Source organism: Schistocerca serialis, chromosome 3 (genome assembly GCF_023864345.2).
Source record: "Schistocerca serialis cubense isolate TAMUIC-IGC-003099 chromosome 3, iqSchSeri2.2, whole genome shotgun sequence".
Classification (NCBI taxonomy): Eukaryota; Metazoa; Arthropoda; class Insecta; order Orthoptera; family Acrididae; genus Schistocerca; species Schistocerca serialis.
Genome location: NC_064640.1, coordinates 238,783,117 through 238,809,242, shown reverse-complemented (window position 1 = coordinate 238,809,242; position 26,126 = coordinate 238,783,117). Strand labels below are relative to the sequence as shown.

Here is a 26,126-nt window from a genome sequence, read left to right as displayed (position 1 = left end):
TTTCCTTGAATTTTAATGCCCTTTCCTAATTTCTCATTGGTTTCCTTTACTGCTTGCTCAAAGTACAGATTGTATAACATGAAAGATAGGCCATCATCCTGTCTCACCACCTTCTCAAGGACTGTTTCTCTTTCATATCCTTCAACTCTTAAAACCGCAGCCTGGTTTCTGTTGAAGTTGTAAAGAACTTCTCTCTCCCTTTATTTTATCCCACCTACCTTCAGAATTGTGAAGTGTATATTCCAGTCAACACTGTCAAAATTTTGTATAAAGCTACAAATGCCATAAATGGAAGCTTGTCTTTCTTTAACCTATCTCCTCAACACTGTGTGCACAATTTACTAGAGCTGGAGGCAATTCTAGTGTGGGCTGCTGAAACAGCCAGTGGTAGTGGCCTGCACATAGAATGTCTGTGACTGAGTAGCAACAAGTGGGAAAGAAGAAAATGCAGCACGAGTACCAATTAAAATACTAAAAGGGAGGGAAACCTCATCTCACTTAAAACATCTTTATGGAAAACAGCTTCCGATTTAAACAAGATAATGCCATATTGTCTGTCCAAAAGTTTCACATAAATCCTTCAGTGTATCTGCCCAATATCCTAATAATCAACAGAAATTGCTTGGATATTTATGTCATCTACTTATATTAACACGCCATGGACTTATAGAATCGATGCCATGACAAATCGCAAATCTGTGACATGCCAAAGTAGTACCAACACACTCCTAAGAAACTAGTCATAATTTTGATTTTGTGACCAATGTATAGAGAAGTGGTTACGAAAGTATTCTGCCCCCCCCCCCCCCCCTCAACCATACAGCTTGTATATTACAAATAAATACTTGCACTATCTAGCCTACACTTAACATAAAAACTTCCTGCACAGATACTAATATCTAGAATAACTGCACACTGGACATTTACGAAAATCACTAGAGAAGTACTATTACAGGCATGGAAAACCATGAGCTAAACGAGAGCATCTATCATACTGCACTTTACGGGTGCCTATGCATGTCTACATGGTTCACCATGTCAATAAAATGACTTCTTATGATTACAAATAATTATGTATTGATTTCAAAAATTTCTGAAGCAAGCAGAAGTCATGAAAACCCTAACAAGCAAAGATGTATGAATTAAGTATCAGTTTGAAGAAAACCATAGCATACAATGGATATTTACTAGTAGCAAGTGTACCCAGAGTCATTTTTGTGAAATTAATAAACTATTTCATCATTCACTGAGAAAATAACATGAGTTAACCTCGCTCTCCCACAGCTCAGAGCCTGTGCATGCTCTTGCATTTTAATTACTTATTTTATTTTATTGTTCTCCAATTAACCAGCAACAATTACTCAGATATAGTCATCACTAAAGCCTTTTTCTACCAAAGTTGACACTTATGCCACGAATACAGTATGTGATCTCGTGAACTGAAATATTAAGTAGTAGTGTAGAAATGTAGTTAATTTTGTGCTACTTCATCATTGTGTCTATGCCTATTCTTGGAAGTTTTTCTAACTGTAAGAACTGACTGAAAGGTCTGACACACATCTTTATACAACTGGAATTTTTTCATGGCTCTATGGGATCTCAAAAGAACCACAGTGACTATTCCTTTTGAGGACATTGAACTCAAAAGCAGATGCTTCAGTACTTGTTCCGGTATTTTTCTTTGCAAGAGCAAGAGCTATAATTTCGTTGCCCTTATTAGCTCTCAAAATTACATTGTTGGTTACTGTGCTGGTTATCCTTTCCATAATCAAAGCGACTGCTACAATTGCTGCTATGAATTTCTTGCAACTGGACAACATTGCCTGGTGCAGTATGCCAATATTCCTGTAGAAAACAATAACAGTGCCGCTATCATTTTGTCATGTATTTCTTGATTAAAAGTGATATGATGGGGGGAAGGTGGATGGAAAAACATTCATTTCACAGTATTAATGTGAAAAATGAAGTTCCATAGTACATTCATACAGGAAATTATATGGCTAAAAAATAAAAGGTCAATGCAGTACTGTACGAATAAATATATTTAAATATTAGGATAACACAAAACATAACAGCAATAACTTCTTAACAATCACATTTCATAACAGAGTGCCAATTACTTTGAATTAATCCTTGCTGTGCTCATACATTTCATATAAGTCATGCTTTTGTCATTTTGATTACAACACAATAAATTACACACATAGAAACACAAAGAGCAACACTTCATTTCCTATACTATTTAACTTTTATATTATTGCACAATACACACTGTATTTTTTTTTATAAAAGCTTTGTCTATTACTAAGTACTTGATTAGTAAAAAAGAAATGCACAAATATTTTTTTGTTTGAAGAAATACCTATAATTACACATAAAATGCTGCTTCTGCAAGTTTGTGTTTGCACAGCATCACTTGAAAAAAGCTTTAAAGACTCCATGTGAAAATTACAGATCCATTTTCTTTCACTTTTTCTTGGCTTATGGCAGATTAAACCTTCATTGAGATAATTTTCCTAGAATCTGACAGTGGTTATCTCTGCGATATTAAGTGTTTAAGTGAAAGGCCATAGATGAAAAGGGAATTTATGCTTCCCTGGAAGTTTCTGGACACAAGTCAAGCCACATTGTCTTTGCCTCATTTAGATCCATATTCTTCAGATCCAGCACAACCTGTAACAGTTCATTTTTGTTTAACATCTTAATATCTCTTTTTTTTTTTTTTTTTTTTTAAAAAAAAAAAGGGGGAAAGAAAGGTGACAGAAACACAAACATTGTGCATACTAATAATATGGACTGTGTACTGAAGAATACAAAATGTGAACATACAGTGCTTCTCCTTTTCAAAAACTGCTTAGATAATATTGTACACAAATTTTAAATAATTCCTGCAATTGAAATAAATGATACTTTCAAGATGTATCTGGGAATTAACTTTGATATGAGTAGCATGTTGCCTGTCTAGCTTGTAACACAACTGTTGCTAAATTATGATGGCCACTAGAGGTAAACAGTAACAGTGCTTTTTACAGCTCTTGTGGCCTGGTAAATAGCCAATGTCTTCACAAAATTTTTAAAAGCTGTGTGAATTTTCTTAAGGTCTTATTCCTATTATTGTCACAAAGATATTCAGATATCTGGAAAGAAACCTACAAAATGTTTACCTCCAGTTGGTCCAAAAGACTTGCATTTTATTTCCCAGTTATTGTTTTACCCCTGTTCAAAGCACTAAATATGAACAACTTCATTTTCATTGTTGAAAACAATGGTCATACACCTTCTGGTAGGTGATGTTAGTTTTTTTAAAGAAAGAAGTACCATATGGACATGTTTGGGTGCAGCTAAAACTGGAAGAGCAGACAGCTTATAAATCTTCATCAAATTTATATGAAAGAAGAGAAGACTGTGTTAAGTTAGTTTCATGTATCATTTTGAAGATAAATCATATGATGTGGAATGAGTCATTTTATATCCATACCACCTTTTACACATTAAAATAATCCAAATTCTTCTACAGAACAGATGGAGTTGTCAAGGAGAAACTTTTTCAGTTTATTTTCAAATATTGCTTTGCTGTCTGTCTGATACTTTACATCACTGGTTGGCGATCAAAACTCTTGGTTGCAGCACTGTGTACCACTTTTTGTGCTAAAGACAGTCTTAATGTGCATAATGAATGTCAGTTTTTTCTTCTGGTATTGTAGTTATGTACATCATTATTCCTTAAGAACTGCAGATGATTAATTACATCAAACTTCATGAGGGAATAATTATATTGTTAAGAAGTAGTCAGGATGGCCAACTTCTTAAAAATATGTCTACAAGATGATTGTGGGTGAGCACCACATGCCATTCTTACAGCACATTTTTGAGCAATGAAGACCAACTTTCCTTCTTAAAGGTGGGTTACCCCAGAACATTATTCTATTTGACATTATCGAATGAAACTATGCAAAATATGTCAGCCCAAGATTTGCAATGAATTTAAGTATGACTGTGGGTGAACTAAGTTGTTTCAGGATTATCAAAACATGCCTTTACCAGTTCAAATTCTCATCAATATGGAAACCTAACAATTTTCAAGTTTCCATCCCATTTATTATTTACTCACTATGCATTACACTTATCACTGGTGTAGTACCCCTACAGGTGCAGAACTGAATATGTTGTGTATTTTTATAACTGAGGGTGAGATCATTTGCAAAAAACCAGTCGTACTTTTAAGAACATTGTTTACCATTTCTTCTGAATGAGCCTTGTAGAAGTTCATATGTTATATCCCCCCTCCCCCAAATCAGAATAGTGTCCCCGAACTACACACTTTCAAATACTAAGTAGAACTTTCTGCCTTCTTTTGGTTACATTTGACACTATCCATTTGTTGGATATACTATCCACACCACAAAACTTCAATTTATCTAGGCGAACCCTGTGATTCATGCAATCAAATGCCTTAGTTAAGTTGCAGAAAATACCAACTGTTGCTATTTTGTTACAGGAGAATACAGACTAGGTAAGAAGAAAGAGACAGGTGAGAGAGAGTCTGTGCTCTGTAATAAATTTTGGATAGTTAATAGCAATATACTGTTCAAGAATTACAGGAGGAGGAAGTATACTTGGGGAAAGCATGGAGATATGGGAAGATACCAGCTGGATTACATCACAATGAGACAGAGATTTCAAAATCATACACAGGATTGTAATGTGCACACAACAGCAGATATAGATTCAGATCACAATTTATTAAAGATAAAGAGTAGACTGGAATTGAAGAGAATCACCATGGAGAACAAAAGTCTAAAGAAGCAAGACACTGAATTATTGAGATTGAAAATGCATGTCTGAAGTTATCTGTGGTTGTAAATACTGTGATAATGAGTGCCACAGCAGGCAGTTCAGTTGAAGAGGAGTGGACATCTCTATCAAGGGCAATCACATAAATTGGACAGACAAATGTAAGTACAAGGAAGTTAATTGTGAAGAAACCTTGCATAACAGAAGAAATACTTCAATTTTTGATAGAAGAAACAAATTAAAAACTGTCCAGGAAAATATACAAAAGCAACAATGTAAGTTACTTGAGAATGAAATCAATAGGTAAGTGCAGCAAAAATGTGAGGAGATCAACACAGAAATGGTCATTCGAAAAGATAGATTCAGCATTTACAAAAGTCAAAACGATCTTCGGTGAAATTAAAAGCAATAAGCATAAGATTCCAAAAAGAATTCCACTGTTAAATACAAAGGAGAATGCAGAGGGATGAAAAAGAATATGCTGAAGGCCTCTACGAGTGGGACAAACTATCTTCTGACGATGTAGAAAAAGAAATGGGTGGCAGTTATTTGGGGATTCATTAGGAATCCAGCATTAGAGTCAGAGTCTTGGAAAATGTGCAATCAAATAATGTGGAAGGGATGGGAAACATTTCTTTGGAATTTTTAAAATTGTTGGAGGGAAGTAGTAACCAAATGATTATTCAAGCTGCTGTGTATAATCTATGAGACTGGGGACATACCATCAGACAGTTGAAAAAGTAATAATTCCGTAAACAGCAAGGGCAGATATACAGGAGAACATTCACAACAGTTCTGGCAAGAACAGCATACAAAATAATAAAAAAGAAAATTGAGCATATATTAGACAATGGTCAGTGTAGCTTTAGGAAAGGTAAAGATAGGCAATGCTGATACTAAACTTGATAATGATGGCAAGACTTAAGGAAAATCAAGAAATATTCCTAGGAGATGTGGATCTAGAAAAAGCAGTGAAAAAAGTAAAATTGTGCAATATGTTTGAAATTCTCAGACAGATTGCTATAATCTACAGGGAAGTTGGATTATATACAAAATGTACAACAACCAAGAGGGTGCAGTAAGCATGCAAAACTATGAGCAAAGTTCTTGGATCACAAAAGGTGTAAGAGAATGCTTTTTATCCTGCTGTTCAATCTGTAGATTTAAGAAGTGATGACAGAAAGAAAAGTAAGTTTCAGAACTGGAATTAAAATACAGAGTGAAAGCATGTCAGTGGTAAGAATGACACTACTACCCTCAGTGGAAATGATGAAGAATTACAAGACCAGTTGAATGGACTGAGCAGTCTAATGAGCACAGAATATGAACTGAGAGCAGACCAAAGCAAGATAAGTGTATAGAGGAGTAGCAGAAATGAGATTAGCAATAAACTTGATATAAAAATTGGGGACCACAGAATAGACAAACTGAAGGAGTCTGCTACAGTGGAAGCAAAATTGTACACGATAGACAAAGCAAGCAGACTAGCTGAGGCAGAGAGGACGTTCATTTCTTGATGTCTACTAGTGTCAAACACAGGTCTCAACTTTGGGAAGAAATTTCTGAGACTGTATGTTTGGTGCACAGCGTTATGTGGAAGTGACTCACTGCCAAGGGAAATCTGGAAAAGAAGAGAACTGAAGCATTTGAGATGTGATGCTATAGAAGGCTGTAGGTGGACTGATAATAAATGAGGTGGTACTCTGCAAAATCATTGAGGAAAGAAATATGTGGACATTAACACTATGCCGTCCGGCGACACCACAGTGGTGTCATGCATGAAATAGCGGTCAACGGCCGGCGACACCGCAGTGGTGTCATGTGCATAGTATCACTCAGTATCTTTTGCATTCTGTTGGTGTTTTGTTTAGGTAACAATAAGTTACACACGTCAACATGTTGTTTTGTTTATATAAGTACTTGTGCCCCTTCATCGTAGCAGACGATACGATTATTTATGATGAATACGTGGATGTTTTGTCTGACATTCTGGATGACTTGGTCAATGCCGACAGGCTTTACAAAATGCAATTCATAATTGATTATTTTCCAAAAAGTTTAAAGAAACTTTTAATCTAAGTCAAAACATCTCAACTGATGAAGGAATGATACCGCGGCATGGACGGTTAAATTTTAAAGTTTACCATCCGTTGAAAATTACGAAATATGGCACAATCTTTCGGATGCTATGTGATTTGAGTAAGGGATACATTTCCTCATTCAAGATATATTCCGGCGCTGGACAGCCTTTAGCAAAAACAGTGATTGAACTATTGACACCTTCTTATGGAAAGTGGCATAACCTCTACATGGATAATTATTATTACAGTGCAGAACTTGCACGAAGTTACTTGAAAATAAAATTCGAGTTTGTGGAACGATATGGCAAAATAGAGGATTTCCGGGAAAATTAAAGTGCGCAAGAGTTAATGTGTTTGAAGCTTGTCATTAACGGAAAGGTGACATATTCGCACAGATATGGAGACCTTCGAAAATTAAAATGATATGAATGATCTCTACAATACATAATCCCACTTTGACTGGCACTCACAGAAAATGTAGAAAAACTAATTATACAATAAAAAAACCTGAAACAAATACATGAACGGATTGGATCGGGCAGACCAATATTTGAGTTATTACCCTATATACAGAAAAACGATAAAATGGTCAAAAAAAAATTTGCATATACCTTTATCATTGCACATTATTTAATGCATTCCGTACATGTCAATATTTCAATATAGAACACAAGAGCCTCTGATTTCACAATTTTTTATTGAAAGTGTCTGCTTCGTGGATAAAAGACCATGTACCTGCTTCTGAACAAAACTTGGAGGTTGCCACTACATCACGTATGTCTCATCACGTTCTGGTTGGCAGACTTTCCGGTCACATAAACCAACACCAACTAATACTTATTTCCGAAAAAAATAAACAAAAACGGAGAAACTGCCTTGTATGTTCCAAAAACAAAAAAGAACAACAACAAACTTAATGTGTAAGTCTTGTGGAGTTGTGTAACATCTTGGAGACTGTTTTGCTGCATATTATATGAAAGAGAAATACTAAGTACCAAAGACAATGCAAATAAACAAACATATGAAACAAACAAATTTTGTATTTATTTACATATGTATATCTTTTACATTTCATGGAAGTAGGGGGAAGAGGGTTGAGAACTTAATCTCCCGATAATGTCACGAACGGCCGACGACAAGCCAAGTAATCCGAATTAGTGCTGCCGGTGCCAAGCAAATACAAGACGTGCAGAGGGTAAAAACTATGGGGGGGGGGGGGGGGGGGGGGAAACAAATTGGAATATATCCCACTAATACCTGGGGATGTTGGGCGCAAGTGCTACTACGAGAAGAAGAGGTTGGCACAGGAGAGGAAATCATGGTGGGCTATATCGTCAATGAGGTGCAACACTGGAGAACACATACTAGCAATGGTACAGAAAAGTGTGTATCCCCTACTGAAAAGATACAAGATTCATCCAATGTTTTTCACATCTGTTTCTTGGCAGCTGTTGGTACGAAGTGAATCTGATCACAAATATACTTCCCTTCACACTTATAAGTAATCTACTACCAAGGAACAAATGATACTGCCAACTGTAGGAGCACAACTGTGTTTTTGAAAAGTGTAAAAATACTGCAGAATGTATTTACCTGGCCCATGGTAGGACTCTGCTGCAAGAATCCTTTTCGAGTAACAACAGAAACCTCTAGTTGCCTATTTCGCATGTCAGCCTGAGAGATAAGGTATTCAAATGTTTCATCATAAACAGGGTTGCAGTTGTCCTTCAGAGTCTGAAATGCAAAAATTTTAAAGTACAATAACCATTAAATATTACCATATATTAGCAACACTATAAATTTTTGTTACTAGTATTATAAAAGTTTGTAATCTAAATAATGCAATGAGACACAATAATATGTTACAATTACAATGTTTATATAATTACTTGAGTAGTATCCTTGGTGTAAGGCTTGATAGTTGATACAATTTATGCGGCGTGTGGGTAACGTAACTTAAATTTAACTATTTCATGCATGTGCTCGTGCCAAGTACTTGTCTTGTGTAGTGTAGTGTAGTATGCTGTGCTGTACTGTACTGTACTGTACTGTACTGAACTGAAATGTAGTGTGTCATGTTTGTTGCTTCCAGTGATGACGATGCGAAAATGGAGATGGTAAAATGTGGTGCCACCACATATCCTAATAATCTCAACAAGCACCCAGCAGACCATCCAGTTTACTGTCCCCAATGGATGGATGAATTACTGTCAACACTGTCACATGTTCACACTCTATGGGAAACTGCAGAGATGTAACAGGAATTTTACTATCACTTCTTCTCATTTTGCTGGCCAAGTTCTACAGGGCATTTTTTCATTGTCAGGATTTGAACCTGCTAGCTCGATATCCAACACTTCTGCACAAACATGCGTTAGCAATCTCTACTAAAGAGGCAGGTATCAAGGGGACAGTGCTCAGCTGATTTTTTTCCACGAGACTGGATGATGTAACAGGAAAAAGTATGTAGAATCATATTTAAAAATCAACTGCCCCATTTCAAGAATCTGGGATGCAATTAAAGATTAAACAAGGCAAGAAAATTATTTTTACTGAAGCTGTATCTTGCAATTTGTTGGCTAGTTTCCACTACATGGTAAATTACCATATTTTTTCTGCTATATATTTCATTGTTTACAGAAAATTATGGATATACGACAACTTAGCAAGAATTCTAAAGAGGTACACAGGTGTAAACAATATACAGCCTTCATCACATTTCATGGAAATTAGTTACAGTACTAGATATTGACTGTCAGTGTTACACCCACAGACATATGTAGTGCTCACATACATACTTGCACAGAGAATATATCACTTTCAATTTAGTAACACTTCATTAAATACAAATATATTTTAACAGTTTAAAATGATAGTGTAACATACAAATTATTATGTGCCTGTATTGAGTGTCATGTATTTTGTAGCTACAATGTTGTGTGAATGCTTTTTCTGACAAGTCTGTGATTATCCAATGAACTTGGCACAAAAATACTACATTACGCCACTGACTGGCCCAGGCATTATAAAACAGTGATGAAGATAAAAAAAGAGAGGGATGCCCAACATCATCACGGACTGTTTTGCGAATTCAAAATTCTTTCCCAATAACATAATTTGAATCTTATGCATGTAGTACTCTATTCTATCTAGTGAATTGTTAAGGTGCCCCTAGGAAGACAGCTCCTGTGCAAAACCATTCCATTCCAAAATTAATACAGAATTATTTAGTGACTGGTAACTGCTTGAGCTTCTAAGAAGTATCTTTTAGGCATTCAGCTGTAGTAAGTTTGTTCCATTCAGCAGTCTTCATTCACGATATTTATATCTGCATTAGGTGTTTGATTTTGAAATTATGTACTTCCATCCTCAGAAATCCTTATGGCCATCTGAAGATGGGGTTATATAACCCAAAAAATCAATGATATAGTGTGTAAGTGTGTCAATCATAAATAGAAGACCTGAAGTGAATATTTAAGACGTACTAAAAATACTGCTGCTTTAATATGAATCATATTTACAATTAACAGAATAGATTAAATAGTTCTGTTAGATGATTCTGAACCAAGCAAGTGCTGTGCAACTATGCAGCTCCAAATAATTAAGAGTGTAAGAAGAAAATGATAGTATGGATGATCGTGTTATGTTATCAACCTGATAATGTGCCTCTTTAGTCTCAGGGAAATTCACCCTCTAAAATCTTCATTAGCTAATTAACATGTCTGTTCAAAATAAATAATGATTTATTATCACAACACAGTCAAATACCATTGTTGCATTTATTGCTTTAAGCTGACTATGATCAGCTTATATTTAGTAATTTCAACACTTAATATACCACAGGTCATCACTTCACACAGTTAAAAAGTAGTTTAACAGAGTTTTTCATGTGGCTACACAGATAATTGACTTTGTAAGTTTAAATTACGCTGGCTAAATACAGATTGAATGACACAATAACTGTACTGTTTGATTAGTGGACACAAACTAAGATCACAGTATCTGAACTGATTGAATGTTTGCCCACTGCTGACTGACTAATAACATTGTGCCTTCATTGACCGAGTATCATCTGCAGACTTATACTGATTACATGAAGTTTATGTAACTAATGCTAGCCTCCGATTGCTTGTAGCATTGAGTGCCACAACTATTTATAGACAAGAATATTACAGAAAATTACAAATTAGTAAAACGTGAAGTTATTCCAATTGAGATGTTAACATAAAATTCAAGAAAATTTAAACGAACAAACATACAATAGGTGATGAAGTAAGTTTGTTTAACTACTAGACATATAATTACAAAATAGCAAAATTATCAGTACAGATTTATGGGAGAGCAATTTAATGTGCACAGGGATTTTTAAAGGTCACTGAAAAGTTTACAGAAAGTTAAATTTTCTAGTTGGAATAATTAACAGATTAACATGTTATTTAAGTGAAAGTATACATTTTCAGAAATGGAAAAATCTGTGCTACAAAACAGTATTACTGGATTTTGGAAAGAAGCACATTTTAAGATTTGAACATTCTGGAACATGAGCCTTTAGAATATAAATAACTTTATGATATAAATCTTTTGGAAAGAGTAAAACATATGTTGAAAAGTGGAGAAACAGGGCTTTCAGATGAAACAAACAAGTTTTAGCATCATTGAAATTTTACATTCACAAGGTTTGCAGGTATGGTAAATCATGAATATTTTTTTAAATGAAATGTTTTCATATGAACTATATATACTACTGTCATTAGCAATCGTTAAATTATACAGTGAGTAACAAAGTTTAATAAAAGAATGTTTCAATAATGGTTTAGTAATTCTATGTACTTATCATGTATATACTACTAATGAAAATATGTCAGAAAAATATAGCATCAAGAGTGGTATAAGAGCAAGTAGGATAATCCCACGTTGCTCTACTACAGTTCAGCTAGATTTTCAATCTAGAAGGTGAGACAGCACAAGATGGTTTTGAGTATCAGAGAAAGGTTTAACACCCGAAGTTCCAAGAGCCCACATTCTAGTGAGAATCAAGGAACATATTGCTTCCTCCAGAATATGTTTAGTGTTTAGTGTAAATACCAAGGGAAAAAATTATGGGTTTGTACAGAGGAATACAGATTATTAATTTTTCCTGTATATCACCTACAAACGAAACAGGATGGGGGGAAATGATTCCGTACACTTTGTACACAATGCCACAGATGTACAAAGGCCTGCAGCATACGGGTGTAGTACTACGTTGTTTATCTGTACATTTTACCTGTTTCACACATTAATTCTGTGATTTCAGAATAAAGAAAATCACTGACTGAATATGAGCATTCTTAGCATTTTTTCTGAACTTTTCTAGTGGCACAGATTTTACTTCTGTGAGCAGCTGATGTGGATGTGAAAGGGTGTTTAGAACACTGTAACAAGATACTTTGTTTTTGTTATTACTTTGTTCAATTTTCATAACAGATGTAACAAGTGACAGTTTCTGACACAGATGAGCTGTATGGTCCCACCAGGTGAACTTGCTATGAATTAAAAAACCACGAAGTTTCACCGCACCCACATTATTAAAGAACTCACTATCACCAGGAGAACATAATATTTGTTGCATACTGTTTTCATTTTGTTTATAGTGAAACATCCCTAAGTTATAGTGAATAATACATCTGCTTCATAAACTGCCCGAGTAGGTTGTTACCACACTGGATAATAAGGTTGTCATCTGCCAACAGTTAAAACTGTAGCCCACGCCTGAGAACAATATCATAAGTAACACTACTTTGTATTTGTACCTTGAAAACACACACACACACACACACACACACACACACACACACACACACACACACACATACACACACACCTCTAGTTCACAGTTAGGGTAATGATGGTGAGAGCTATGGCAGCAGCTGAACAATAATTTGTGAGCAGTTCTACATAAGCAGATTAAGATTTACAGCAGAGAACCTTCCATTTTTCTTATGAAACCCTCAGCTTAAATTGAGTCATTAAACTTGAAAAAAATATGTATGACAAATGCTCACCAATTAGTAGGTGCAGAATCATCAGTTATAAAACCAAGAATTTCTATATGCTATTCCTGAATTATTGATCTGTCTCATTCTTATACTGTTCTTAGTTTATTTTGCTATTCATATGGATCAACTCATTAAAATATTGGGCAATATAACTTTCTTCTCTACACTTTCTTATATAAAAGAGTTTACATTGTCCAAATTACACACGTTAGTAATTTTAAATTATGACAGGAACTTACATCAGTTTTTCGTTTGGAATCCTTGGAACGTTCTGGAAGCAGATACAGCTTCACATATGGATCAGGGATACTGTTGGGATCCTTCAGTGGCAGATTACTGAAAGAAGTGAGGAATAAACTCTTGAATGTTGTCATGACAATGTGTCACAAAGTTAACAGTCTTTAACCATGTACAATAACCCAAAATTTATGTGTATATAAAAATATACAGCAACATTTTCTTTCAATGTTGGATAAAACTGGAGATTTCATTAAAAATATTTTCATAACAAAGAAACAATTAATATAGTTCCTGTGATAAAAGTTAATCATGACCAAACCACTCTCTACAATAATGTACACACTGACATCACGGGAACTAATCGCATTCTTTTCTGATGGCATAATGTGCTCTTACTGAAACATCTGTTCTTAATTCAGGATCCATCTTATGCACTAGCGTAGATAAGCATAAGCGAAGAAATAAAACGTTACAAGCTTAGAAAGTACTGCTAATCAGATTGAGGCATGCTACCAATGCTAGATGTTACAAGTTTTCAGTTTAATAGAATCTAGAAGTGTAAGTTGAAAACAAGTGCACCCGACACATATACCAGATGACAAATTCCAAATTGGTATCTAAATCACTTATGCAGTATTAGGTAAAGAGGGCTATATCAAGGCATCTTTACACTACATGTATCCTTCACTGCAGTTCACTATGTTATGTAACCTTCTACTGGGATTAGATGTATGAGAGCACAGTTATTTTACTGAAGATGGGAAACTCAGAGGCTTGTCAAATTTAGTGTTACATATATCCAGTTCTTTAACATTTGATACGGAACATTTATTCCAGAATGAGATTTTCACTCTGCAGCGGAGTGTGCGCTGATATGAAACTTCCTGGCAGATTAAAACTGTGTGCCCGACCAAGACTCGAACTCGGGACCTTTGCCTTTCGCGGGCAAGTGCTCTACCATCTGAGCTACCGAAGCACGACTCACATCCGGTACTCACAGCTTTACTTCTACCAGTATCTCGTCTCCTACCTTCCAAACTGGCAGAAGTAAAGCTGTGAGTACCGGGCGTGAGTCGTGCTTCGGTAGCTCAGATGGTAGAGCACTTGCCCGCAAAAGGCAAAGGTCCCGAGTTCGAGTCTTGGTCGGGCACACAGTTTTAATCTGCCAGGAAGTTTCATATCAGCGCACACTCCGCTGCAGAGTGAAAATCTCATTCTGGAAACATCCCCCAGGCTGTGGCTAAGCCATGTCTCCGCTATATCCTTTCTTTCAGGAGTGCTAGTTCTGCAAGGTTTGCAGAAGAGCTTCTGTAAAGTTTGGAAGGTAGGACACGAGATACTGGCAGAAGTAAAGCTGTGAGTACCAGGCGTGAGTCGTGCTTCGGTAGCTCAGATGGTAGAGCACTTGCCCGCGAAAGGCAAAGGTCCCGAGTTCGAGTCTCGGTCGGGAACATTTATTGCCAAATTCTTTTGTATTTGCTACTTATTTATTAGGTGATTCTTAGCAAAAAACAGAATTATATGTATGTAAAAAATAGTTCTCAGCATACATTGCAGCCTCTTTACAAACTGCTTGCCCCTCAAGAACCATATTAAATAATATAAAATTGAAGTATGAACTGGAAAATTGTGATAAATGTGCATAGCATGTGAGAACTTGATACCCTAAAATGCTACTTTTCCACATTTCCAAAAGAAAAATTCCATCTCAGGCTGCTGTTTACATAATTTTCAACTTCATATGTCCAGTTGACTGCTGTGCAAGACATAAGTCACATCATTCTATGGGGGATTATGTATCAGTGCATTAACTGTTTTTAAGCAATATCTTTGCTGCTGTTCTACACAGTGTGTATGGAAGCCACATATCCGTTCTTTAGGTGGAAGGAGTATACAGAGGGTCTATACAAGGGCGATGTACTTGGAGGACATTATTATAGAAATGGAAGAGGACGTAGATGAAGATGAAATGGGAGATATGATACAGTGTAAAGAATTTGACAGAGCAGTGAAAGACCTGTCACAACCAGGTCCGAGGAGTAGACAACATTCCATTAGAGCTACTCATAGCCTTGGGAGAGCCAGCCAACTCTTCCATTTGGTGAGCAAGATGTATGAGACAGGAGAAATACCCTCAGACTTAAACAAGAATGTAATAATTCCAATTCCAAAGAAAGCAGGTGCTGACAGGTGTGAAAATTACCGAACTATCAGTTTAATAAGACACAGCTGCAAAATACTAACATGAATTCTTTACACATGAGTGGAAAAACTGGTAGAAGCTGACCTCGGGGAAGATCAGTTCGGATTCCGCAGAAATGTATGAACTCACGAGGCACCCTACGGCTTATCTTAGAAGATAGGTTAAGGAAAGGCAAACATACATTTCTAGCATTTGTAGACTTAAAGAAAGCTTTTGACAATGTTGACTAGAAGACTCTCTTTCAAATTCTGAAGGAGGCAGGGGTAAAATACAGGGAGCAAAAGGGAAAAATTTGGAGTAGGCATTAAAATCCATGGAGGAGAAATAAAAACCTTGAGGTTTGCCAATTACATTGTAATTTTGTCAGAGACAGCAAACGACTTGGAAGAACAGCTGAATGAAATGGACAGTGTCTTTAAAGGAGGGTGTAAGTGAACACCAACAAAAGCAAAATGAGAATAATGGAATGCAGTCGAATTAAATCACATGATGCTGAGGGCATTAGATTAGGAAATGAGATACTTAAAGTAGTAGATGAGCTTTGCTATTTGGGCAGCAAAATAACTGAGGGTGGTTGAAGTAGAAAGGACGTAAAATGTAGATTGACAATGGCAAGGAAATTGTTTCTGAAGAAGGGAAATTTGTTAACATTGATTATAGATTTAAGGGCCAGGAAGTTTTTTCTGAAAGTATCTGCATGGAGTTAGACAGGTATGGAAGTGAAACATGGACAATAAACAGTTTAGCCAAAAAAAGAATAGAAGCTTTTGAAATGTGGTACTACAGAAGAACGCTGAAGATCAGATGGATAGATCACGTAACTAATGAGGAGGTACTGAACAGAATGGGGGAGAAGAGGAATTTATGGCACAACTTGACTAGACGAAGGGATCAGTTGGTAGGACACATTATTCTGAGGCATCATGGGGTCACCAATTTAATATTGGAGGGAAGTGTGGGGGGTGGGGGGGTGGGGGTGGGGGGGGGGGGTGGGGGGGGGTGGGAATCATGGAAGGAGGCGAAGAGATGAATACACTAAGCAGATTCATAAGGATGTAGGTTAAAGTAGTTACTCGGAGGTGAAGAGGATTGCACAGGATACAGTAGCATGGAGAGCTGCATAAACCAGTCTTTGGACTGAAGACCACCACCACCACCACCACCACCACCACCACCATTACTTACGGTTGCCAGTCATCTGTATTCAGAATTGAGTTCAATACTGTGAGTGATACTTTTTCTTCCACTTTATCTCAACTGTACCATTTCAAACGAAGTACATGACAGGGCCAGGGCTTAAGGCTGATACAGATGTCAGCAATATGCAGTTAATGGACATCATTCATCTGTCATTCTTTCAGCTAACGTCCCACAATGTATTCATATTTCATTACTACTTTGAGCACATTGTGTCATTAGGTTCATATGAAACTACTAATCTGACATCACATTGCTCTCTGATGTCTTGAAAACATACAATGTTCACTGTATACCTATCTATCTATGTGTGCATTACAGCAAATGAATAAAGCAACCTTTCTAGCAAAACACAGTAAATGGAATGGGGATCAGTTCTGCTACCCACTCATTATTATTGAACTTTGCTGTGATCACAAGTCTACCATTAAATTGATATAATTTACACAAAGAAGTTTACGATAATGTGTCAAGAAAAATACTATGGAAATATTTGGCCAGTTATGAAACGCAAGGAGTTGAGAAAGTAAGAACAGTTATCACTTTCCCACTGTATGCTACACATTTACAAGCAGTACACAGTAAAATATATAGTAAGTACTAAAAATAGTTATAGTAGACCCACTAAATACTTACACAACCCTGTGGACAACAACAATTAATCTCTGACGCTGCTGGCTGTAACGAAGTGTCAACTGTATTCGGCCCAAGTTATATTCTCCAGCAGATCTGCAAACATTTATATTTATTGATATAAATTTGTTAAGTAATGCTGTTACTAGAATAGATTTCAAAGGCTTAGTGTCCAAACATCATATCTAGAAAACTGCCAGTTTTTCAGCTGAGGTAACTTTCAATGTGCGAGAGATTGCATATCCAATTTCAATACTTATCAAAATAATGAAATCATAATTTTTTCTTAGGTTGCATAGCATATAAACACACACATTATGTGAATTGATGAAACTGTTTTGCTTGCATAGCAACAGCCAATGAGAGTCAAACAATTGTGGACTAGAATAAGATACTTGTTTCTAAAGGAATACATTGGCTTACTCTAGAAGACTGGCCTGATATTTTTATTGCCAGTAGCAAATGATATTCACAGCTGACTGTTAAATTATTTAGAAAGTCTACCTCTATTTCTGAGTCAAAGTTACCTGTTAATCTTGGAGATCATGTTATATAGCAGAATATTACATGTTACATGACCTATAAATCATGTATTATCTGCTTTTTTATCTTCCATGGAGAATTTTAGTGACAGGAAGATCAGGCTTAACATTTTGATAAAATTAACTTGACTGACTCTTCAAACAGAATGCATATTGTGAGAAACAGAATGTAATACAAAAAATAAGCAGATCATTTAAGTTTTTGGAGTAATCATCTTAGATTGCCTGTTAGAAAGGACATAATTATTACCAAAATCTTGATGAATAAAATAATTTTGGGCATTACGCCATGTCATTGCAAAGCAATGCAGCAGATAAACTGTTGATGTTTTGATCGACTTGCTGCAATCCTCTTCAGAGCCAGAAGAAGACCACAGCAAGTCGGTTGAAACATTAATAATTTTGTTGCTTTAGTGCTTTTACAGTGACACAGCCCAATATCCATAATTATTTTATTCAAAATGACACTGGCTGTGGAAGCCTACAAACTTATATGACCAAAATCATTAACATTTAGTATGAATAATTTTTTTTCATTCAAATACGGTCCAAGAGTAACACACAACCTGTGACATTTATTTATGGCATTTAAGGTATATTGAAGTATGTTTAAATTTTTTTAGGTTCCTCCAGGAGCGAAGAGCGGAGGAGAATCTTGAAGTGCAGAAGTAACGACAAACAGACACACCATGTTCATCTGTCTTTCTACCGAAAAGTGAAGCCAACTGTGAACCAACAACAGCATTGCCATGGTTCTCTAGTTGTTCATCAATTAGGAGTGCGACTTAACAATCAAGTTACTGATAAAAATAGTAAAAATATAGGAAAAATCTATAGAAACTATAGCAAGTAATAATGAGGTGAAAAGAGTAATTAAGGTTAATGACAGACAAAATGGTGCACAAGAATATCTACCTAAAATAATGGAGAGGAAGAAGTAACAGAGCAAGGAAGCTAAATCAGATGAGAAGAAAAAAATGAATGAAATCACCCTGGAAATGAACATGTACATAGGAATGCAAACATAATGACCCCAATAAATCTATTAAAAGCACAAGGCTACATAATGTGTTTCAGAAAATGTTGTCAAAATGTCACTGAGCTAGACAAAACAAACAAATGAAAACCATTAGGGTGTGCATGATGTAAGTGAACAAAGATGATACCTACATTGATTTGTTAAAGAACCTGGGAAAGAACTGAAAAGCATCAAAGCTGATTTGTGTAGAAAACAGGGCTAGTGCTGTGTGGTTTGTCAGAAATTTTTCTTGACCCCATAATGAAGAAAGTGACAAAGAACCAAAATTAACACAATGCAGCAGATGATGACAAAAGGTGTAAGCATACCCTTGCTATGAAGGTGCCAGAATGCCAGAAAGAATTCACAACTGAACACAAAAATTCATTTCCTCATGTGATACTCTTAAGGAGATACTGCAGAAAAGTACTTTGCAGCAGATTTTAATACATCCAAAAATGTATTAACCCTTTTCAGATACATTAAGAGGCCAAAGCATTTCTCCAGAAAAATAGTTTATATGAATATCTTCTTAACAACTTCAATCTTCCATGATATATGAAATGACTAGCATGACAAATGGTATGTGTTTGAGAAAATGGATAACAAGGAAATGTTGGAAAAGCAGGAGAAACATGTGAAACAGAAAGTGAAAAATTAGGATATGTTCAACGAAAAGGCATATCTTGACAAGTCATGTTTATAAAATTTGACTTCAAAGCTGCAAATACTGTTGCTTTTTCTGACAAATGCCATGTTTAATAAAACAAGAATTTCCATTTACACTCTTACAATCACTGCAAGTACTATGAAAGTTAGGCAGGAGGTGAGAAAACTTGGATTTCATGGTCGAGCGGCTGTTCGTAAGCCATACATCATGCTGGTAAATGCCAAACGCCCCTCACTTGGTGTAAGGAGCATAAACATTGGACAATTGACCAGTGGAAAAATGTTGCGTGGAGTGAGGAATCACGGTACACGATGTGGTGATCCGATGGCAGTGTGTAGGTATGGCGAATGCCTGGTGAACATCTGCCAGTGTGTGTAGTGCCAACAGTTAAATGTGGAGGCGGTTGTGTTATGGTGTGGTGGTGTTTTTCCATGGAGGGGGCTTGCACCCCTTGTTGTTTTGTGGAGCATTATCACAGCACAGGCCTACATTGATGTTTCAAATGCCTTCTTGCTTCTCACTGTTGAAGAGCAATTCGGGGGTGGCGATTGCATCTTTCAACACGATCAAGCACCTGTTCACAATGTACGGCTTGTGGTGGAGTAGTTACATGACCATAACAACCTTCTAAAGGACCAGCCTGCACAGTCCTGACCTGAATTCTACAGAACGCCTTTGGGATGTTTTGCAATGCCGACTTCATGACAGGCCTCACCGACCAACAGTGATACCTCTCCTCAGTGTAGCACTCCATGAAGAATGGGCTGCCATTCACCAAGAAACCTTCCAGCACCTGGCTGAAAGCATGCCTGTGAGAGTGGAAGCTGTCTTCAAGGCTAAGGGTGAGCCAACACCATACTGAATTCCAGCATTACCAATGGAGGGTGCCATGAACTTTTAAGTCATTTTCAGCCAGGTGTTCAGATACTTTTGATCACATAGTGTATGTGTAGTGAACAACATCAGAACTCATTTAAAAATGATTATAATGAGAACAGTTTATGGAAGAGACGTTAGTGCATATCTGCTTTAAGAGCCATGGGCTGGAACAGTGCTACAGTGGTTCCATGAGAAATAAATACATACATGAAATTTAGCAGATTAGATTTCATAAAGCAATATTATTCCTGATTTTATAAAACTATAGTCATATGAAATCATAGCTACAGGTAAATGACTACAGTAAAGAAGATACCCCTTATATGGTGGTGGTGGTTAGTGTTTAACGTCCCGTCGACAACGAGGTCATTAGAGACGGAGCGCAAACTCGGGTTAGGGAAGGATTGGGAAGGAAATCAGCCGTGCCCTTTCAAAGGAACCATCCCGGCATTTGCCTGAAACGATTTAGGGAAATCACGGAAAACCTAAATCAGGATGGCTGGAGACGGGATTGAACCGTCGTCCTCTCGAATGCCCTTATATGAAACAGCATGTGGAAGACAACTGAGAGTTACTGTACAAGGTTAATGAACCTTCATTATTGCAAAAATTAATAGAAATTCTCAGAGTCTCAGCTGTAATCTGGTGGAGTGTGTAACATCTTTAGACTCAAACAACCTAATATCACTAACCTTTTTTTCACAATTCTTTAATTTACTCAAGTGTTGCCAGGAACAAATGAAATAATTTCATGCAATAGTGTAAAGTCAGATGAAGTCAATAAAAAATAACTAACTATTAATTTGTTGACACAGTTAACTGCACTTCATTACTCCTCATCAAAATTACAGGTTTTGCAGATATAGTTTTCAAGGTGGGGCTTCACAGCCGCAATATGTTTAATGAAAGACATTTTTATACACCATCAGCTACTTATAAACTGTACTGAAATGTGCTACTAGTTTTGCTCTTTGAGTAACATCATCTGGCACTCAACAAAAAGTAGTTCTGATGTATTACACAGTTGTCTTAATATAAATGTTGTGTACATAGTTCCACGTAGTCAGCGCGTACACAACTTTCCCACTAGAGCGCACCCCGCTAACCACAACAGTGCAGGCGCAGCGCTAGTCCGTCTCCGCACTACGAGATGGCGCTGTCTTAGAGATGGACCAAATTCTGCTTCCGCCGATCCGTGTATTAATATGTAACGCAGTCAATGAGATTGCTGCTAACGTAGAACCTTTTCTCCTCGCGGATCACACTCGCGCAGTGATACCTGAAGGCGTGAGGTATTATAACGAGTGTAAAGACCTCCGATTAGTCAGTCTGCATTAGTCTGTAGTCAAGTTTCAGTCTGCGCCTAATAAGATTATCATATTCCTGTACATAGCCATGAAGAGAAATGTATAGACACTTTGTCAAGCATCAGAGATATGTGAGAATAAGATTAACGTACCAAGACCAAAGGAACTTCAGATTGTCAATTGTAAATAGCATCCAGAACCAAGTTAAGTAATTTTTAGGCTTGTTATTATTTTAATAAAAGTGTGTGAAAATTAATGAAGTTCTGTTTAAAGTTGGTCACCATCAATCTGCTACTCTAAGCGTGCAAGTGGCATTTCTATCGTCTGACCTAACGACAGAAGATAAACATGCCACGATAAGACCACGAGACATATTGCTGACACTCGCCTACTTCGTTAGAGCGACAGGTCAAATAATCTGATGGTGTGTGTACCGAAGGTCTTACAGTATGCACACCACAATAAACATAAATAAGACAAACAACAATATTTAGATTATATGTCACTAACACACTTTTGATAACTGGACACATCTGTACTCCACTGCAAAGGCAGCATTTACATTTTTTGCAAGACCTATCCTAGAACTGCAGTTCTCACATTGCTGGTGGTCACTGAGCTCACTCCAATCAAAGAGACATAGAAAACCTGCAACACAATACCATACAGACAAGTAAAAACAAAAGTGTGTTACTGATGTGTAACATAAATACTAATGTCTGCCTATTTATGTCAATCTTATGGCAACTAAGTTTAATATATCAGAAAGTGAGTGACTGTAACAACTTTTTGTCCAGTGCCAGAAGATAGCCCACAGATTGAAACTAGTAGCACATTTCAATAAAGTTTATACAGCAGGTATGGGCTCAACATGAAGCCCTGAAATGCCAACAAGAACAAATGTAACACAAAACTGTTTTATATTACAATAAAATAAGGACTGAGGAACATTCAACAAAAGTCTATTTGCAAAAACTGGATTACATTGACAGGTGTAAGAGATCAATACATGAAAGGAATAGTTCAGACATGACAGCTTATTCAGGAATTGGTAAGGCCAGAAAAAAAAAAAAATATTACCTGAATATCTTTTTAAAGAGGACATGAGTGATACTTAGCAACATATCAGTCTGTAATATTATCTCATCATATAGGGCAATCCCAAAAGTAAGTTCTACAGTGCATTGGGGATGCAGAGAGACTGTTTATGTGGTTGTTGGCCACATGGCTGTGATTGGTGCTTCTCCCACTCCCAAATAAGGATGTGCAAGCTTCGCTTTGATGCTCAGTCTTGGCTTGGCAGCCTCTCAAAATGAAGCTCACATTAAACACTACCATCATGTGCAAAGTTCATGCAGTTATTCGATTTCCCACTGCAAAAGGCATTAAACTAGTTGAAATTCATTGCCAATTGATGAAGGTGTATGCACAGTTATGCATGACTGTCAAAAACGTTTGCAAGTGGTGTAGAGAGTTTACAGCAGGTTGTGCTGAAATTCATCACAAAGAAAGGAGTGGCAGGCCATTAGTTTCTAATGAGAAGTTGTGAAGGTTGAGGAAATCATGAGTTAAGATCGGAGGATCATTCTTGATGCTCTCTGCATTCTGGTTCTTGAGATTTCCCAAAGATCCATAGGATTTTAACAGAAAATTTGTAATACTGGAAAGTGTGTGCAAGATGGGGACCACATATTCTGAGATATGATCACAAACAGCAGCAAGTTGATTTTTCCTGTGAATTTCATCACCACTATGCAGACAAAAGGACAACTCTTTGGACCTGATTGTGACAGGTGACGAAACCTGGGCATTCCACTTCACACCTGAGACAAAACAACAGTCATGCAAGTGGTAGCATCCATCTTCACTTAAGCTGTGAAAATTCAAACATACAATCTGTTGGTAAACTCATTGGAACTGTGTTTTGAGAATGGAAGGGGGTACTGTTGGTTGGCATTCAGTCTGCTGAGACAACAATAAATCTGGCAGGTACTGTGAAACATGGAACAAATTCAGAAGGGCAACTCAGAACCAGAGACAAGGAATGATGATCAAGAGCATAAGTATTCTCCATGGCAACATTTGCCCACACACTGGCCATCAAACTGCCTATCTCCAACAAAACTTTGGGTGGAACTTCATCACCCACCTGGAATACAAGGAGGTCTTGGCACCAAGCGACTATCACCTGTTTGCTAAGTTAATGGGGCATTTGTCTGTACGGTGGTTCTGCTCTGATGATGACATGAAAGATGAGATTCAGTGCTTACTAATGGATAAGGTGGCAAGCAAGTATGAAATGGATATTGTAAAACTGCCACAGCGTCTACAAAAGTGCATCAACCAAAATGGTATTTATGTAGAAAAATATAGGATTCTTCAACCATTAAAATGGTGTAACTGTTATAGAAAATAAACAAACCTACCAACAAACTGTCAGATCCCTGATACACAGAATCAGTGATGTATTTTGTTCCAAAGATGGACAAATGAGCTACGAAGCAGATGGTCATAATGTTTTGGCTCATCAATGTCATCTTTGGGTGTGCTACAAGGTCACCATGTGAAATTCCCACAATATTTCCTTAAAATAACAGCCTAAACTTTTTCAGGTGACCGTAGCAGTTGTCCCCAGAAAATATCCAGCAGCTGTCTCAAGAAAATATTGTCAGAACTTCACCAAGATAATCTTGTAACAGACTAGAGAACTATATATTACATTCTTTTCACAACAGTACTATCTTATGAGCTGAAAAAACATGATATATTGCAATAATGGATTTGATGAGTCAAGCAGCCATATATAAATCATCATGAGGCTGAAGCAGCACAGGATTCAAACTGAAACGAACTATCATCACAATTACAATAATTTTAGTCAAACATGTCTGATGCATTAGCATTTTCTGTAGATTGTTCAAACTGGAATTTTTATTACAGGTAGTGACACACATTTTAGTTAATCTGGAAATACCTACACCTGAATGACATAGCAAAAACAGCTATGTTTTCCCTTTGGACAACATCAACATGACCATTATAACTACTAACTGTGATTTTCTAATTGTTTGAAAAAAAAAAAAAAAAAAAAAGAGAGAGAGAGAGAGAGAGAGAGAGAGAGACAGCTGGTACTGGACTCCAGTGTGTGAGGAAGTATACAGGACAATATTCTGTAACCTACTATCACACCATCAAACCTCACGATGTTCAAAAAATTATCTTCACTGAGTTTATAAATTAATGGCTGGCTGTGTGTTTCAATTGTACCTGTCCAGAATATGAACCCCATGCTTACCATTGCTAAGGTAATAGCTGACAGAGACATTATTAACAGAAACATGAACACAATAAAGCTTATGATGTAGCACTGGGACTGCGTTGGTGCAAGTCTGGAGAACCCTGAACACCAATCTGTATTTAGTGTACCTACACCCACTGACTAACACATCAAATGGACTATATCAAGTTGCTGTTGACTAAGTATAAAGAAGAATTTTACTGGTGCACCTTCTTTAGAATACTGTAAGCACTATGCGCCCCCAAAAAATTTTGTGCTTCAGAATCATGGCTTATTCATGGCATTACTTTTTGGGTGCACATACTGTATATTTGAGAACAATTGTAGTCAAAGACACACACAGTTGAACGGAAAGAAAATCTTTTGATGAACACTTGCTACTTTACAATACACACTAACACACCAATCTCACAAAAGCAATAGCACTTATCATACTGCTATTCTTTTATTTTTTCAATGAAGGTGCCTGATAGTGAATTTTTTACTTGTCAGTCACAAAAACAATATCAGACATATTTTACAGAGTTTATTTATGTGTTTATAATTTCATCTTTCTAACATAAGATATAAACACACAATATATTGTAAGTCCATATGTTCTTTTTACTGACATTTATGCTGTACCTTCATGAAGTCAGCATGTTAATTTGTGAATTCTGCAATGTTAGTGGTAAAGGATGGCTGGATGTCCTTCCTGTCACTAGCAGCCAGCCCCCAGTTGCCATCTCCCCCCCCCCCCCCCACACACACAGGGATGGAATTTATGGAATTTGTATACCTCATTTGTCTGCATTTAGTGTTACTCCAGGTGAAAGTGTGCCAATGCTTTCTAAATGTTTGCAAATCATCTAACTGAGGCAGGATGTGGGTAGAGGCCCAGTATCCCTCTAGTCAGATGTCAGAAGCCACCTCAAAACCACATTTAGGCTGGCCTGCGCACTGGTCCTAGTCATTTATCCACCACCAGATGGATTCGATCCAGGGCTGGTGTGTCTCCCCGAACCACAGAAGCACTGAGCTAACATGCAAAACTCTCTGGGCAGGTCTATTATAAGCTCCATATTGATCAACAATTGCTCCCTGTCATGCGGTGGAGACCTGAAAAGCCCTAAATGATATCAGTTGTCTATAGAGACTCTTCTTGCATCATGTAGAAAGAGGGATGGGAGGCAGAGGCAGAGGGAAGAATGTACTATATCCTTTGAAACTGTAAAATACTATAAATA

General features: G+C 36.8%; 1 protein-coding gene across 3 annotated transcripts in view; it reads right to left on the bottom strand.

The window, feature by feature from the left end:
• Positions 1-2,024: 2,024 nt before the first annotated feature.
• The window catches only part of LOC126469986 (extended synaptotagmin-2-B), a 182,197-nt gene continuing 158,095 nt past the window's right edge, over positions 2,025-26,126 (bottom strand). For all 3 annotated transcript variants that reach the window (XM_050097431.1, XM_050097433.1, XM_050097432.1), the window contains exons 17-20: positions 17,190-17,282; positions 13,153-13,249; positions 8,469-8,609; positions 2,025-2,673 (exon numbers count right to left, since the gene is read on the bottom strand). In XM_050097431.1, the coding sequence (XP_049953388.1) occupies positions 2,587-2,673; positions 8,469-8,609; positions 13,153-13,249; positions 17,190-17,282 (418 nt within the window). In that variant the 3' untranslated portion in view covers positions 2,025-2,586. The remainder of the gene's footprint in view (positions 2,674-8,468; positions 8,610-13,152; positions 13,250-17,189; positions 17,283-26,126) is intronic.